General features: G+C 42.4%; 1 protein-coding gene across 3 annotated transcripts in view; it reads left to right on the top strand.

Annotated features, from left to right (window-relative positions):
• The first annotated feature begins 7,898 nt into the window (after positions 1-7,898).
• Positions 7,899-16,098, top strand: part of kcnn1a (potassium intermediate/small conductance calcium-activated channel, subfamily N, member 1a) — a 50,400-nt gene continuing 42,200 nt past the window's right edge. Inside the window, exon 1 of one of the 3 annotated variants that reach the window (XM_051401683.1) lies at positions 7,899-10,123. In XM_051401683.1, coding sequence (XP_051257643.1) covers positions 8,816-10,123 — 1,308 coding nt within the window. In that variant the 5' untranslated portion in view covers positions 7,899-8,815. Of the gene's footprint in view, positions 10,124-15,162; positions 15,298-16,098 lie in introns of those variants that run through there. The other 2 variants (XM_051401700.1, XM_051401691.1) reach the window with 2 other exon arrangements.

The raw sequence follows: 16,098 nt of genomic DNA, 5'->3' as shown, positions 1-16,098 counted from the left end.
TTCTCACACCATCGTTGGCCAAAATTCACTGTGGTGAGAACGTGATAATTCCTTGCTCCTGGATGTTGCTTATTCCAAGAAGTTAGGGCTAATTATTCTGTAGAAAAACTAACTGCAACGTATCTGCTTATATCCAATAAATGTTGCCACTTCACAGCGTGCTAAAGCACCAGAAGAAATCAACTTAAAGAGCAACAAGCAATTGTGTAAATGATGCAATAATGATGATATTATGCAGATATTATGCAATATATAGGCCTGTTTTTTCCTGTCCTATACCCCTGGAAAAAAATAAAGCCATTCATAGATTTATACTTTAGACTACCTAAAATGTCAGACAATGAGGAGAACACCTGCCCGCAGATGTTCACATTTAGTGATAATAATTAAGCACTATCGAGTATTATTTCAAATGTTTATTGAACACATTTATTAAACCATAAATTAAAAAATGAGGTTGCTTTAACCCACATGAAAGTAGTTAGTCTATATTTATGGTCGCCAGTGATATCCTGCTCTCAATAACTGTTAAGAGGTCACAGGTGCGCTTTATGTCAGGTGGCCTGCGGCTTCAAACGTGACCTTTAACGTTCGCCACTGTCTGCTTTATAATTTGAGATGTCTTCATCACATGGGCCACTGTATGCCTATATAAACGCCCCCTCTGCGGCAGTTTGGCTGCTCGTGTTTCTCTCAGTAATTATCCGCCTCTGATTAAGTGCGTGAGTGAATAATGCAACCAGCTGGAGGAGTCCTCTCTGATGCCTGCGTTTTTATGTTTTTATTTTTTTACTTTTTTTTTATTTTTTGTATGCTATGCCTGGGTCTCCCCCCGCCGTGTGACCTGCGGGTGACGGGGAAACCTGCCATCCATGCGCCCGGAAACCCTCGACGCCAACACAGCAGCATGAGCTAAAAATAGCCCGCTGGTGATAAATAATAAAACCTCTCCCCATATGCCAGGCGTCCCTCTGCTTTCCTCCTGATTTCAGTCTGTTCTTCTAATTGTATTACTTAATTTGGAAAGGGTATAGGCCTATGATGTAAAGAAATGTTAGTGTGTTCGGGCTATTTAAGGTGGACATTGGTTGGCCTTTGTGGACCTAAAATGGGCAGAAATTAAACACCAAGGAGACACTGTTCAGCTATTATATGATTAGAAAAATAGACCTGAAAACTTGAATATATCTTAAGCACAAGCATTAGGTTGCCTATTACATACGGGGGGGGCACCATAAGGTGTGCATAATTGATAGCCTGTTACAATTTCAGTAAAAAGGAGCACAGACCTCTAACTAATAAATAAGAGACAATACAATAATTACCTCAATAAATGCTTTTGGACTTATAAGGTCTAAAATCCTACATTTAAATGACAAAGAGCTCTGACATATAGGCCTACATTAGTGATAATATCAGTGGAAATACCGTATACTGTAAAACTAAATGCCATCACAGGTTTATTACTGAACACTCTCCCTGATCAGCATCCTCTTATACCTCTCATTTTCCATAATATAATGATGCACTCTACATGATTTTCCCTCTAACATATTTTTCAAAGATCTCCAAATAAAATAATTTAAGAAGAAAAACAAATCTTCTATGCTAAATGCTAAATCAAAGAAAGCAGTACCGTCCTGTGTGGAGAAAATGACACGGCGCTCCCCTTTTCTGTTTTTCCTGGCTGTCTGGTCACGATTCAAAGCTCTCACAGCGGGGCGCTTTGTGTTGATGCTGCTGCAGTTGAAGTCCGCATGGGAACCCCCCCCCCTCAACACTCCTCTTTCTCCTCTCCTCCTCCTCCTCCTCCCTCCTCTTCATCCCCCTGCTGCTCCTCTTCCTCCGCCTCCACCTGCTTCTCTTCTCTTTCTCTCCTCCACCCACGCACGGCTCTCCACGACCGAGAGGCTAAAAATAGCACCAGGAATCCCCGCATCAATTCAGAGGGAGGGGAGACGTCAGCGCACACAAGGTCATAAACCCACCCCCCTCTCCTCCTCTGACTCTCTCCAGTGCTTTTTTTTGATTTGTCACAGCTCCCATCAGCGTTTCTTTTTGTCCGGGAGACCCACACCGTGTCCGATCTTATATTTATCTTAAATTGATAAAAGTCCAAATTGTATCGATCTCCTGTAAATCACATTAAATGCCCTCCTCCTATAATTAATTTCATGGCACAGAGAGGGGGAATGAGATTTCACTTGAGACAAAAAAATAAATGCAATAAAATCAAATAAAACATAGCTGAGAGAGGGTTTTATCGGAGCACAAACAGGTGGTGGAGAGGGTAAAAAATACAGGAGGAAAGAAGAGGGAGCAGCCAGTAAACTGAGCATGTGCTTGCAGGAATTGAGAGCGTGTATTCCCCGTTATTCCATGCTACAAGCAGTCATTGCAGACAGACGGCAATGACTGGGAGAGCCCCTATTCTTAGTAGGAGACTATTGATTTTCTTGCTGTCATTTATAATCATTGTTGATGTGTCTTCTGCCAGGAGAGAGCCTATGCAACCTCCATCAGATTGAAGGTATGTCATTCCCTTTCCTTTCCTCTCCTTTCCTTTCCTCACAGCCTTTCCTTTCTGTTAATGCTCTTTTGAACCAGTATTAGTTAAAAAGAGGGGTGTGAAAGATATAGCATGATGAAATTGCAATTGCAGGGCCTAATATCTGTAGCTAATAACCTTTATAACCCACTTCATTTGCATTTTCACACCTAACAGCACTAGTGCATGACTTTTTCTTTCTTTTTTTTGCATGGACGGATTTTCTTATCTGACACCTCGAGGAAGCAGAAATGGAGCATTTCTGTGTGGGATATCCCCTACATTAGATTAGTCTTATAATGGAAGGTTTCCTCTGTACAGTAATACATTTTTTTGTCCTTGTGCAGATGGCGTGAGGTGATCAGTATAAGCAGGAAAGATATTCAAATGTGTGGTCCTCTTGAGATGGTTTCTAAAGGATGTTTCTTAAGGCAGAGGAGGGTACAGTCCTTCTCTGCCTGCTGGTGGTGAATATGGGGGGTCAGTTGGTCATCTCCTTTGTGTTTGTTGCTGCTCTGATGATGAGACGGGGGCCGAGTCTTTGAACCTTTGCATTAGTGATGAGCTTTCTCCTCTCTTTATCTCTCATCACCATATTTTACAACTGGGCAAACTGAGCCTCTCTTGTCAAACGCTGGGCCCATCCGCCCACACAGGTATGCACATGTGTTCACATGTGCACAATGATGCACTAGTACACACCCCAAGGCACATATTTTGAACAGACACACATAAGAATAAACATCTTTATACCTATACGCAGGGGCACATGCACACATCTTATACACACACACATGCTAGACTGCACTTTCTCTCTTTGTGTTTGTCCTCTTCACTTCCCTTTGGCGTCAACTGCTCCATGTAATGCAGTGACATCATTGTGCTCTGTGAACAGAGGTTAATGGTCCAACACTTGTGCCAACGCCATGCCGGAGAAAACAAAGCAGGTGTTTGTAGTTGTGTAGCAAGGAGACGCCACGTACAGCCGGCAGCAGACAGAACCCAGAAACACTTCTGTCTTCGCTGCATTAACACTGCTGCACCTTGGTTAGAGGGAGGAAAGAGTATGACGCTTTAAAGCTAGTGAGATAGACAAGTTAAATGGAGACAGGAGCTATCAAATGAAAAACAAATCTTTGAAGAAGCTTTACATCTATTTTCATTGTCTTGAAATGAAGATTTTAGAGTATGTTTTTTTTCTCTACACTACAGTTGTCTTCTTGCAAAATATTTTTTCTGTCATTCTTGTGGAAATAATTGCCACTGACATTAAGATTTCCCTCATATTCTCATTCATAATCTCATATTTAAAAAACAGAGCAAATCTAATATTTGAGTAAATTAATAGCGTTGTGTGGTGACAGCCTTTTCCTTAGTGTGCTGATGAGGAAACACCCATAAGGTGAGGGTATCTCTGTGTGCATTTGTGTGTGGTGGGGGGTGTTTCTTTGTGTGGACTAAGGTGACTAATTGCCCTCTTGTTCATCCTCTGAGACGAACAAGGACGCTCACCTCTCTACTCTTCTAAGCTTACGGCTGTGTGTCAGGATTACCCAGGATGCTCCTTGAGTATCCCCTTATACCTTCAATTGGATCTCATCTCATCTCTGATCTTATACCTGGCATGCCCCTGCATTACAGCTGCTGCCTGCATGGGCCACTTTATCATCCCCTGCACCTTGGCTTTGCTGGTGGCGGTAATAGAAAACACTTCATCACAGTGTCCGCCTTACGCAGGATTTTCCATTCATTTATGGGACTTTGGGATGCTAACATGTCAGCTGATATTTAACAATGACTCCCCGTACCTGCCTCTCAATGACTGATAGCGAAGCTGCTTAGTCATTTGAGTAGCTGGAGCAAATCTAACTAATGATCTTAGCTGTCAGAGATAAATTCCACCATTGGGCGCAGAGCCCTGCCACTGTTGCCGCTGCTGTGGCTGGCAGCCTGTATCTCCCAGACACTCTGTCTCAAGCATGCCTTTGGTATCATCTCACACTGGCTGCACCAAGTGTGCGATGATGCCACAGCGACGGGTTGAGTCACGACCCATCTCTTATCTCTAGGATCACAGGTTGTTTATCATGTGTGGAGCATATCAGCGTTGTACGCAGGCCAGACGCATCAGTCCAGCTGAATATGTGTCACATTATTCACTGGTCATAACACTGTATCAAGGCCCGCTGTCGCTCCTGTAGCACCAAACTCTCTATCCTTGAGGCATCACTCCAGTTAGTCATAGTTGAGCGAGATGACAGCCATAGAGAGATGACATGCAGTGAATTGACAGACTAATCCAAGATGGCTGCCTTACACAAAGCTATTAACACGAGAGGCACTCAGGGCCAAGACGAAGGGTTTTCTAAAAACATTTGCTGCATATTTTTAGAAAAGTTCTCTCTCTGCTTTTTCTGTGTTTCTTTCTTGTCTCACTTTTTATTGTATGTCTCTGTCTTCAGATCAGGATTTAGCAGTAAATATTAACTTATTCTAATGTAGAAGCAAGAGAAAGTCCCTTTTCTTATCAAACGCCATGATATTATAGTACAACACCATTTTAAGATGTAAATAAGCAGTATCATAAGGTTGCTGATCAATGATTTCAATTTTTTCAGATTTACTAAATAAGTAGTTTTACTTCTTTTAAACCATTTAAATACTGATTATATGAACAGAACTGTCACAAAACTAGTTTTTCATATCTTATTAAAAGCTGATATTTTGGAGACACATGGTTTTCAAAGCACAGTGAGGATACCCCTGACAATTATGTTTATAGAGCCCAAGATCACAGATTTATCTCGGAGGACTTTAAAATCTATACAACATATGACATCCTTCAATCCTTCATTTGGATTAACAAGACTGCAAGGGCTGGTGGACACAATATACAGTATACAGTAAGATGTAAAGAAATGTTACACAGAGGCATACAAATATCTGTAAAAATAGCAATTAGAAAAACACATATGACTTATCTTTCAGCGTAGATGATTCTTTGTTAAGATAATAGGCTAATCTCTACCTGTGTATAATTATTTTTGGTTCACTTCACAGTACAACACATATTCTGTCTTCCTCTTCTTTTCAATTGAACTCTTTTGATCTATTCTGTGTTGGCGCACCTGCTCTTTTTAGATATCTCTTCCTCTCGGTCCGGTTTCTCTCTCTCTCTCTCTCTCTCTCTCACACACACACACACACAAACACATACACACACACACTCAGTGCACACTATCAGTTTCTCTCTCTCTCCTTCTCTCCGACCACACGAATACTTACACATCTCTCTGCTTCACCCTGGTTGGATTTCTCTTTCTCTGTAATTACAGGCTTCTTATCTACTTCCTATGTTACGTACTGCAGCCATTGGCCTCCTCCATGTTTCCTCCTCTACCATTTTAGTGTCACACACATCTTCCGCTGCTTCTCTCTCCAGGAGCCAACAAGACAGAGACACACAATATGCTTCTTAACATGGCAGGACCAGCCAAGTTTGACGGCTGCAAGGAATAAATCCAAGAGGCAGTAAATTCTGGTGGCAGTTTTTGCTAGAAAGAGGCTATTTGAGTGAAGAATTGTAGTGTTGTTACAGTTGTGGGTGTGTGTTGGGAAGAGAGAGGGAGTGAAGGGGGGGGGCAAGACAGGGAGAAAATGTAGGCTTTGGCGTTCATAGACTCTTGGTGAATGAGTGTTTGTGTGTGTCCAGGAGTTGTAAAGTTTGATTTAATTATTCATGTGGAAGCAGTAACATTGCTTCCCAAACTAGCAAATGAAACTCCATCTTGCCAAGGAACTCACACAGGTCACAGCGACCAATTACTTAATGAAAATGATCAGGTTTCTAATGCGGCCCTGGCCAGAGCTCCTCTCCAAATTCCTGCAGTACTTTACGTAGCTATAAAACAGAGTGTACCTCAGCTTTCTTCCAGTGGTTAGGCAAAGTGTGCCACCGCTGCAGTCTTTAGACCCATCAAAATTCCAAATGGCTGAACCAGCTTTAAGGGAAGGATTATTACTTATTAAGAATGGCTAATGTATGATGTAAAAGTTGGCTGCTGCTCCATTTCCACCCCCTCCTGTCTCTTTGGCTCAGCCTCAACTTCTCTCTCTTGCACTGAAATGGTGTGTTTGTGTTGTTTATGCTCATATTTTCAGATAATAATATATTCTTGTAGAGCATGAAACGAACAAGGATAGGAGTTTATATATCAAATATATCTTAACACAATCCTCACATGTCTATGTGTACATTATAAGTGTTGTTTGTTGTGAGGATGAAATCCACAGTCCTTGTTCCATTCAAAAATGAGTTTTAAAGGAATGCGCTTTATATTCAAATACGTACCACAAGTAACATGTAAGAATAAAAAAAGAGAGAAGAAAACGATGAAAAAATATAACGGAGTTTGTTTCACAGAGTAGCTGTAAGCACCCTCACCTCACCTGGATCTTATTCTAGGTAGAGTAACACAGTGGTTATATGTTTCTGATTTGACTCCTTGTTGCCTAAACTCAATCAAATGTTGTTAAAAAAGTTGCACAATCCAAACCTGTACAGGTCTTAACTTTTTGCTCCAGTGGTTTTATGTTGTTCTTTTTGTTTTAGTTCTCTGAGATTCTTGTGTCTGAACCTTATAACTCTGCTTTTTAAAGCTGCTATAGACATAAAGTCCTCTTATTCAGTTAAAAAACCACCTGAGAGGTCTGACAGAAAATTCCACTGAAGCAGCAAAATTTGAGGCTTCAGCTGTCTAAGTTAACTAAATCAAGGAGCTACCTTCTAAAGTCTTCTTAGTACAACAATTCACTCTTTCTGTTACTGTGTCTCCACTACAGCTCAGCAAGGAAATGCTGTCCCAGGGAAATACAGAGGGAGGACAGTGAAGTGGATTTTGTTCCCCATCTGTTACAGTGAAGTCATGCTAAGAGGAGATGACTACAGGCTGACAGTGCTGACAATAGAAAGGATAACTTTTTCACTGTATAGTAAAGATTTCTGCACACTTTGATCCAAGTCACTTTATTTAGCAAGCTTTAAGTCTATCTGACCTTCATCAGTTTAGACACCTTGGGGCTTAGCAAAGATTCAGCTGGATGGAGCGGTTGTCATCCTGCAACCTTTTCACTGTAAACATGAGCAGGTTTTACTGTGAGAGAGACTTGAAAAATAAATCTGAATCCATCCTTTAATGCAAATTCTGTCTCACCAAATTAATAATCCTCACAGCTACGAGAAATGTCTGACCGACATCTGATGGACAGTTGTCCATCCTCTGGCTACTTGACACCACAACAGAGGCTATTTTGGTGATGTGCGTCCTGACTCCTCCAGCACCGCGGACAGCGCCGTCTGCGCCCAGCCTCTCTCTGTCTCCATCTAGCCGGTTTCCTGACTGCTGTGGCAGTAAAGCCTTTACCATGTTATACTGAAAGCATGCAACAGCAGCGAGCAGCGGCTCACACACAGCAGCAGCAGCAGCAGCAGGCTGCGAGCCGACAGCAGGCTCTGCATGCAGCTCCCATTCTAAATATTTCTGCCTGGTAATACAAAACCAGGCATATTCTGCTAAATTATTAAATACCAGCCTGCAAAGGCTCAGACTGTAGTATGGCATGAGGTAATTGTTACAGCACGGTTTGTTTGTTTGATGCTTTTATGTGAGCCAACAAGTGGAAATGTGTTTTGGAAATAGATGGGCTATCAAGAGTGTATTTATTGTTCCCCTCATGGTTTTTAAAATCACGAGTCCACTTTAGGGACATCAAACTACGCGAGGAGGTAATCATTTAGAGTTGATCATAAACTATAGTGACGTTCAGGGTATATCTGAGCGAAGACTTATATTTGACAGGCCTGTGGATCTGTTTGGGTGACGTCGCAGTAAAAGTGATTTCTGATTATGCAGGGTGGTTATGGCAACATTGACAAAGTCGATCTATTTGGTCCACAGTGGATTAAGATGATCGACCATGTGAGCGGGATTTAAACACCTTTCTACATCTCAATAATCCCATTCTTGTAATATCCTAACAGCCTTAAGGAGTGATCGATCCGCTGCAACCTGTGCGCATAGCAGGCAATGGACCGATATTCAGTCGAAGGCGGTGTTTTGGCTGTACGGTGACGTTTTAAGGCAGGTCCTGGTCAAACCTACCAATGATACAAGTCGGTCCTATTCTGCTGGGACTGATCGCAATGAACGGGTGTCGGAGCTCTGAACGGCATAGGAGCAACCACAGCGAGTCGAGGCGATCAAGGGGATGCGGCATCGGTACGCGGGAGCTGTCCATCAGCACCAAATCCCCGACGAAAAGCAAGGAAGCAGCCAGCAGAGCCGAGACCCAGTCGCTCCTGTTTTTAGCCTGCCGCCCCCGCCCTCTTCTCACCACCGAGACCGCACTTCGACCACCGCCGCTCACCGCCAGAGCCTCCAGGAGCTCCCCTGTCTGAGCCAGCCCTCTCGGAGACCTGTTCACAGCGGCGACCCTCTACCTTTGGCGTCCTACGACACCGCCCAGCGACCTTCACACCGAGGCAGTGAACCCAGCACCGGGCAGCCGGCGCACCTGCAGCAGGATCCCTGGGCCCCGGCCGGTTCCCAGCAGCAGCCGCCGCCGCCGCAGTCGGAGAAGCAGCCTGTTTTTCCAAGCTGCCACTGCAGTTTTTCCGAGCAGGAGGCGAGCCTTTCTCAAAATCAGCACCATCCTGTCGACCCTCTCCCACCGCAGCCCTCCCCACCTTTTCCGCCGCCTATACCACCGCCACCAACCTCCTCCTCCTCTCTGCTGTTTTCCCGGGAATCTAAAAGGGGGGATCGTCTCCGAAGGAGTGCCAATAATTACCAACAGGCAAGCATCGTGGAACGCTGCAGGGGAGGAGGAGGAGCAGGAGGGCACCGAGACCACAGGCAGTTGTTGCAGCAACAGCAGCAGCAGCAGCAGCAGCAGCAACAGCAACAGCACAGTCATTTAAGACTCCAACAGAGGGACCCCTCCCCTGAAGGAATCCGTGCAAACTCACAGAAAGGGCGCTCTTTAAATGTATGTGAGTCAACCGAGGCTAACAGGAGAGCATTTGAGTCTCAGACTCAGGACCTGCAACAGCAGCAACAGCAGCAACAGATCCCACAATTACGAGCGCAGCAACAGCTACTGGTGGGAAGCAGCTTGCCTATCAACTACTGCGCCAGCGGCTCAGGAGAGCTATGTAGGACTCACCAGGCTCCACTGCTGCAACAGCAAGAGCAGCAGCAACAGCGGCAGCAGCAGCAACAGCAGCAGCAGCAGCAGCAGCAGCAAGACGCACTGGGGCTCTGTCCCCAGCGTCCGCAGCACTGTGAACAAGACCGCAATAAGTCTGGGAGGATCTCCGCGCAAGGCGACCAGGCGCAGCCACACAGCCGCGACTCCCGCGTAACCCCCCCGGTAACACAACAGGCATACGCGGGGAACTCGTCTGCGACTGTCAGCAACAGCAGCAAAGACAGCCCCAACTACGGCTCGAGCTATCACCTGTGGCCAGAGAGCCCGCATAAAGGAGAGGAGAGGATACGCATCGACCTCCATAAGGTAGATTTTTTTTCCAATATTTTCTTCTGCGATATCGGATGTGATTAGTCTCTGTTGACAAAAACAAACTGGCCTTAACGTTCTCACTCAATGACCACGCCTGTCATATGATTTTGATAGAGCACATTCGCCTATGTGTGCGGTGTGCACGCGCGTTATATGTGTGTGTGTGTATATGTAAGGTGGTGGGGGGGTCTTTAATCGTCATTCAATGTTAGGCAGCTTTACCGATGTAAGTACCGTACATGTAACCCGGTGCGTGATATGTTCTTATCTAACCTGATGTTTGTTTCGTTTGGTTGCACGAGCACGCATACGCACGCACAAACGCGATCACACACGCGCACACACACCTGTTCCATGTTGCAGTGTTGTTTTGGGTACTGAAAATATTCAAATGACGCTCCCTGGCAGCTGAATTAGAAACAAAGCGGCTGTTGTTTCCACAGAACAGAGGGGTATCTGAGCGGGGGAATTTTAATATTGTGGCTTCCAGACACCGTTCTCTCACAATGGTTAATGGTTATTATCATTAGGCCTGTACCTGTCAGTGTGAGCAGCTCTTGCCAGGGTGTTATACATACTCCCAAACTCACTTTATATAGTAGTATGTGCTGTATGTGAGTAGAGCTGTCTTGCACTCAGCAGTAAAATACTATGGCATCTTACAGTGTAATTTGTGTAGTCTATGTAATATGTGTAATAAAAATAGAAGTAAAGACATCAACCTCGTAGGACGTATTACATCTGGCCAAACTAATGATAGCAAGAAAATAAAGAGGGCCAGCATGTTGATTGGGTGACAGATTCTAAGTGACAACGTGGATGAAAACATACCGAGGAGAGAATGTCAGGTTAAGTTAAAATATGGTGCTGGTATGTGTCTGCGTGCCAGCATGCAGGCCTGTGTGTTAAAAAAGAGAAAGACAGGAGGAAGAAGAAAAAGTTGTGCTCGGGGAAAATTTAAAGCAGTTTGAGTCAAAGGATTTAAAACCTATTTCTAATCATTAAAAGATGTAGATTATAGATCTCCATTACAATAAGTGTTCTAGGAAAGTGGGTTTGAGCATGAAAGATCGTTGTTGTGTATGTTGATTCAATATTTTGTGGATAAATGTACAAGTTGAATGTTCTGTCTGGCTGCTCAGTCAAAGAACAAATCCTTTCCGTACAGTTTGGATCTTTCAGAGGATGGTAAACAAGGAAAAGTAGATTCTTGTTGAAGCTATGTGTTAACACCTCTTAAAAGGAAAATAACTGAGAAATCTGATGAAACATTGCAAATTATTGGTCATATAATACACTTATCAGACATGTGAACATTTGAAACATTTTGTTGTGAAAGTTATTCTTTTTGTTATCAAATGAGCACCAATTTAGTCACCACTTTTTCTTTTAGTTTTCTGCTCCCCAGCGTTTACTCCAGGTGCAGTCGTTGTGAAGTTTTTAAAGAGAAAAGAAAAGGAGGCAATGATGAGGGTGCGGCATTTAAATAAGAGCTTTTCCTTTTTAAAATGCTGCAGCTGTTTTCAGGGGCTGAGCTGGCACCACCAGCAAAAGGTGGTACATTGAACCACCTTGACATGACTGTTCTGAACTTGGCTCAATTTTGGAGCATCAGCAAAACACCAAAATGACCAAATGACTGAAGGGAAAGTAAACTTTTCTTTGACAGCTTTTTTCTTGAAAGTTTCCACCATCCTGTTTGACGTTAAAATCACAGGGTTGTTTTGCTGAGAGGGAAACTAAACCCAAGACATGAAGTAAATTAAGAACAGTGGGACTTTAAATGATGATCAGATATATATTTACAGAATATAGGGTCCTCCACTTGGTCTTCAAATACTTAAAGGTGATGTTATATGATCATGTGAGAAGGATGACAGTACATTGTAGCACTGCAGGCACTACAGAGGTATCAGATACTACGCACCAGTTATTAACCACCAATGAACCACCAATAAAGTAACCAAGAATTAACAGAATACAAGATATACTTCCATTATAATATTCTGTCTGTTAAGACTATAAGGATGTTGTGGAACCATTGTTGCTGTATAGTAGAGAATGAAAGCCCATATTGTACTAATTATAGTGTAAAACGTCATTTCAAAGAGTCTCTGGTTAGTCGAAAAATAGTGGATGTTCATTACTGTTTAAGCAGCTGGGATTTTAACTAGCTGTTACCGTATATCTCTTCAAATCCACCCTGATTATCATACTGGAAGGTTTTTGTTTTACATATATTTTTATAAACAGTCACAATATGAAGAAGTCAAGATTTCCAAGAAAACTTTTTCACTCTTAAAATGGGAATAGGACTTTAGCATCTTAATTATCTGCTTTGTTTGGCAGCTTTCCAGCATGTAATTTCCACTGTCAGAGACGTTTATTTATTACACAATTATTACATAATCCTGTTTCAATTGTAAAGCTGGAAATCTGATGAACTCTGCCTAAGTATCAAACCTTTTCAACTTGCTCAGATCTGACCGTGCCAAGTATTTTGATACGGCTAGACACGCTTATCTATTCACAGATATTTGTGGGATCGTGGTTACATCTTATTGACTTGCCCTCAATGAGGTTGCCCCTACCCCGGCTCCCATTTGAAATCCCTTAAACAAAACACTTGTGACAGAACAAGCCTGATAAAGTGTATACGATTACAGTATCCCACAGCACACCCTGAAACCCAATAGCTAGCTCACTGAACTGATGGTAGGTAGTACGATATTGTGTCCTGCCTCAATAACATTGTGCTTTGAAAGGTGCATTGCTGCTTCTATTGTGATAGGCTGTGTAAGTACTCTAATGCCTGCCACTTACTGCTATGGTGATATCTCCTGCAGGGACATGTTAGTGCATAAACACCGGTGGACTTGCACTTGCTTAACAAGGCTAATTTTTGAGGATGCACAGACATCGTGTTTAGCAGAAGCCTGTGTTTAATCACGGTACAGTCTCAGATTTGGTGTCCTCCATGAGCAGAAGTTAACAGGGTCTTTCTGATTTCTGAAAAAGAATAAAACGTTTAAATTGAAAAGACAAGAAATCTACCAACATATGTTCATATTTTTTATTATATTCTATTATATATGACTTCTATCCCCCTTGCTGGGATGTGGGTGATTTGTGGGAGGCTAAGCTTGGAGAATCTCTTACTGGTTCATTCTCTGTGACAAAGTAGACCAATATTTTAGCACTTAAGCTAACAACTCTTGGTTAATCTGTTGATTATTTGCACAAATCAAGGAATGGTTTGACATTTTGGGAAATACACTTACTTGCTTCCTTGCAGAGAGTGAGATGGAATTGAAATATCAATCTATTCCAGTAATCGATTAATTTTGACAAATTGTCAAGGAAATAGAAAACTGTGTAAAATCCTCATTACATTTCCCACAGCCCAAGGCAACATCTTTAGATTGTTTATTTAGTAAAATCAACAGTTCCAAACCCCCAAAGTACTCAATAGTAGCAAAGTAAGTAACAAATCCTCATACTTGAGAGGCTGGAACCACAAATGTTATTGAGGCAATGTCCCTCTAAAACATAACTGATTGATTTTCCATGTTATTGAAAATATTATTTTATTTAAATGGATTAATAGTTTGGTTTGTAAAATATGAGAAAATAGTGAATAATGTACATTACAGTTTCTCTGAACCTGAGTTGATACAGCTATCTTCAAATAACTTTGTCCAATCAACAATCCAAAAATAATCAATTTACTGTCACATAAAAAACAACAAATCCTCAAACTGTGAAGCTGTATGATTGATCTTTGATCTTCGGCTTGAAAATAACTCAAATAATCAATTATCAAAATTGTTGCTCATTAATTTTCTCACAGTTGACTAATCGACAAATGGTTTCAGCTCTACTCAGCTGTATAATGATATATAGTACAACAAATCTTTGTGCTGCAAGCTGCCTGTTTACTGATAAAGAAATCAGATTGAGGGTTAAAAGTAAAAACATTCTGAAATAGAAATATTCATCCTGGTGCCGTTTCTCTCTTTTCCTGTCACATATACCCATGTCTGTTGGGTGCACCGGGCCTGTAAAGCGGCTCTGCTGTAGCTGTGTGACTGTGTGTGTGTGTGTGTGTGTGTGTGTGTGTGTGTGTGTCAGGCGAGTGCCAGCCCACCTTTCTGGAGAACATAAGGTTATATGTGTCATTGCAGAATGGATGGCTTGAAAGAGGAGGAAAGCTATTACAGTAAAGCCTTTTGAGCAGATCCTGCCAAACTGCAGTCCAACACGCGTATAATCACCCTATATGATCTGGGAAAGGTCAACACAGTATATATCAAAGTGCCACTTGCAACCAACTTAGTGTCTCTTTGACGCTGTCTGGAGGATTTAGTGGGGTCGTGTTTAGTGGTGGTTTGTGTGCTCGTAGAAAGTAGATGATTTTGTTCCACAGAAACAGAACAGCAACATGATAATAATATGGAGGTATTTTCAATTTAAGAAGGACCCAACAACCTTTCTTATAACTTTTAAACGAAAATTGTTTTGACTGTTTCACTTCTGTCACCTATTTAAAGTGTCCTGTTTTCTATTTAATTTTTCCCTCATAACTAAGATAATTTACTCTAAGCGAATGCTACCAGAACACGTGTGTTTTCTTAGCTTCCCTCCTGTCTAAATTAAGGAAAATGTTGATGTAATTGGCCTGCCGGCTCTCTTTAAAAAAGTACTTTATCTTATCAGTTGTGTGTTTGTGTTGGCTTTGTAATAACGCTGAGGTAACGTTGAATGCCTCAGCCTGGAACAATTGATGTCGACAGATCTGCTTACAGTGTTATGATTTACTAGCAGGCTTATGCCAGGAGAAACATTATGTTGATTTAAACTTTCTCTATCGGTCATCTCTCCGCTGTTGTTACAGGGGCCTGCGTTTGTTTCTCTCTCATTAGGCGTCTATGTTTCCACTGCCTTCTGCGTTCGAGTCTGTGAGGGCAGCCAACACCTTTAAAGTAAACACACCCTGCAAAAAAAAATAAATGTCACACAAGGGGCAGATCCTAGTTCAACATCCTCTGTATATGACGAAGGAGTGGCGCTGCTGTAGATCTCTGATAACGCTAACAATTGCATGAAGAGAGGTAGGTGTGAGCTGTGGGAGCCTCTTAGTTTCGGCTGCAGCTGGCAACACACAGGCAGTAAGTATGAACATGAAGCTCTTTTAATAATTGATTGCTGTTTTCCCTATTTCTTTTTTTTTTTTTTTTTGTCCGCTGTGTTTAAGTGCTGTGCTGCGCTCCTGCTCTGAAATAGATTTGTGTTTCCATGTGTGTTGCTATGGAGAGATCAGCCTGGTATTGTGTAGCAGTCTCTCTCGAGGGTATTGAGTTTGGTCAAGGAATCATGTGCAGAACAAGACTATCTTTTGGCTTTACGAATCATTTCACACTTGCCTTTTTAACACACGCGAAACACACACATACAGTACGGACTTGCACACATGTCCATGTCACACACACACACACACACACACACACACACGCACACACACACTGTAGGGTAGCCCACACAAACACTGATATTACTGTAAGTGGTTCAAATGCTGCTCCACTTGATATAGTTCATTCGCTTTGTGTTTCATTTGAGTGAGCCAGCACAAGGAGAAGTGTATTGAATTACTTGCAGTCCAGTTGAATACAAAGAGTGGAAAGAAAGCGTGTTGGGGGTTTCCTCGGTCGCGGTGAGCCTCGCTGCTTACTTACTCCACGGGTAGAGTCACAGCATGGCAGATGTTTTCGCTCTGCCAGCAGTCAGTGCAATTTGTAACTTGACTGTTCGACCTCTCATGATGTTTCTGTTTTCTAATGTGTGTTGTAACTTACAATTTTTTCCCTCTCTAATGCCAAGTCCCCACCATGGCTCTTTGCTTAATAAATGACCGCAGTTCATTTATATGGTAATTCCTGTGAGATGCTAGCCAAGGGATGCCAGGCATATAA

Source organism: Dicentrarchus labrax, unplaced genomic scaffold, assembly GCF_905237075.1.
Source record: "Dicentrarchus labrax unplaced genomic scaffold, dlabrax2021, whole genome shotgun sequence".
Lineage (NCBI taxonomy): Eukaryota > Metazoa > Chordata > Actinopteri > Moronidae > Dicentrarchus > Dicentrarchus labrax.
The sequence above is the reverse complement of the archived record's forward strand: the minus strand, read 5'-3'. Positions and strand labels throughout refer to the sequence as shown.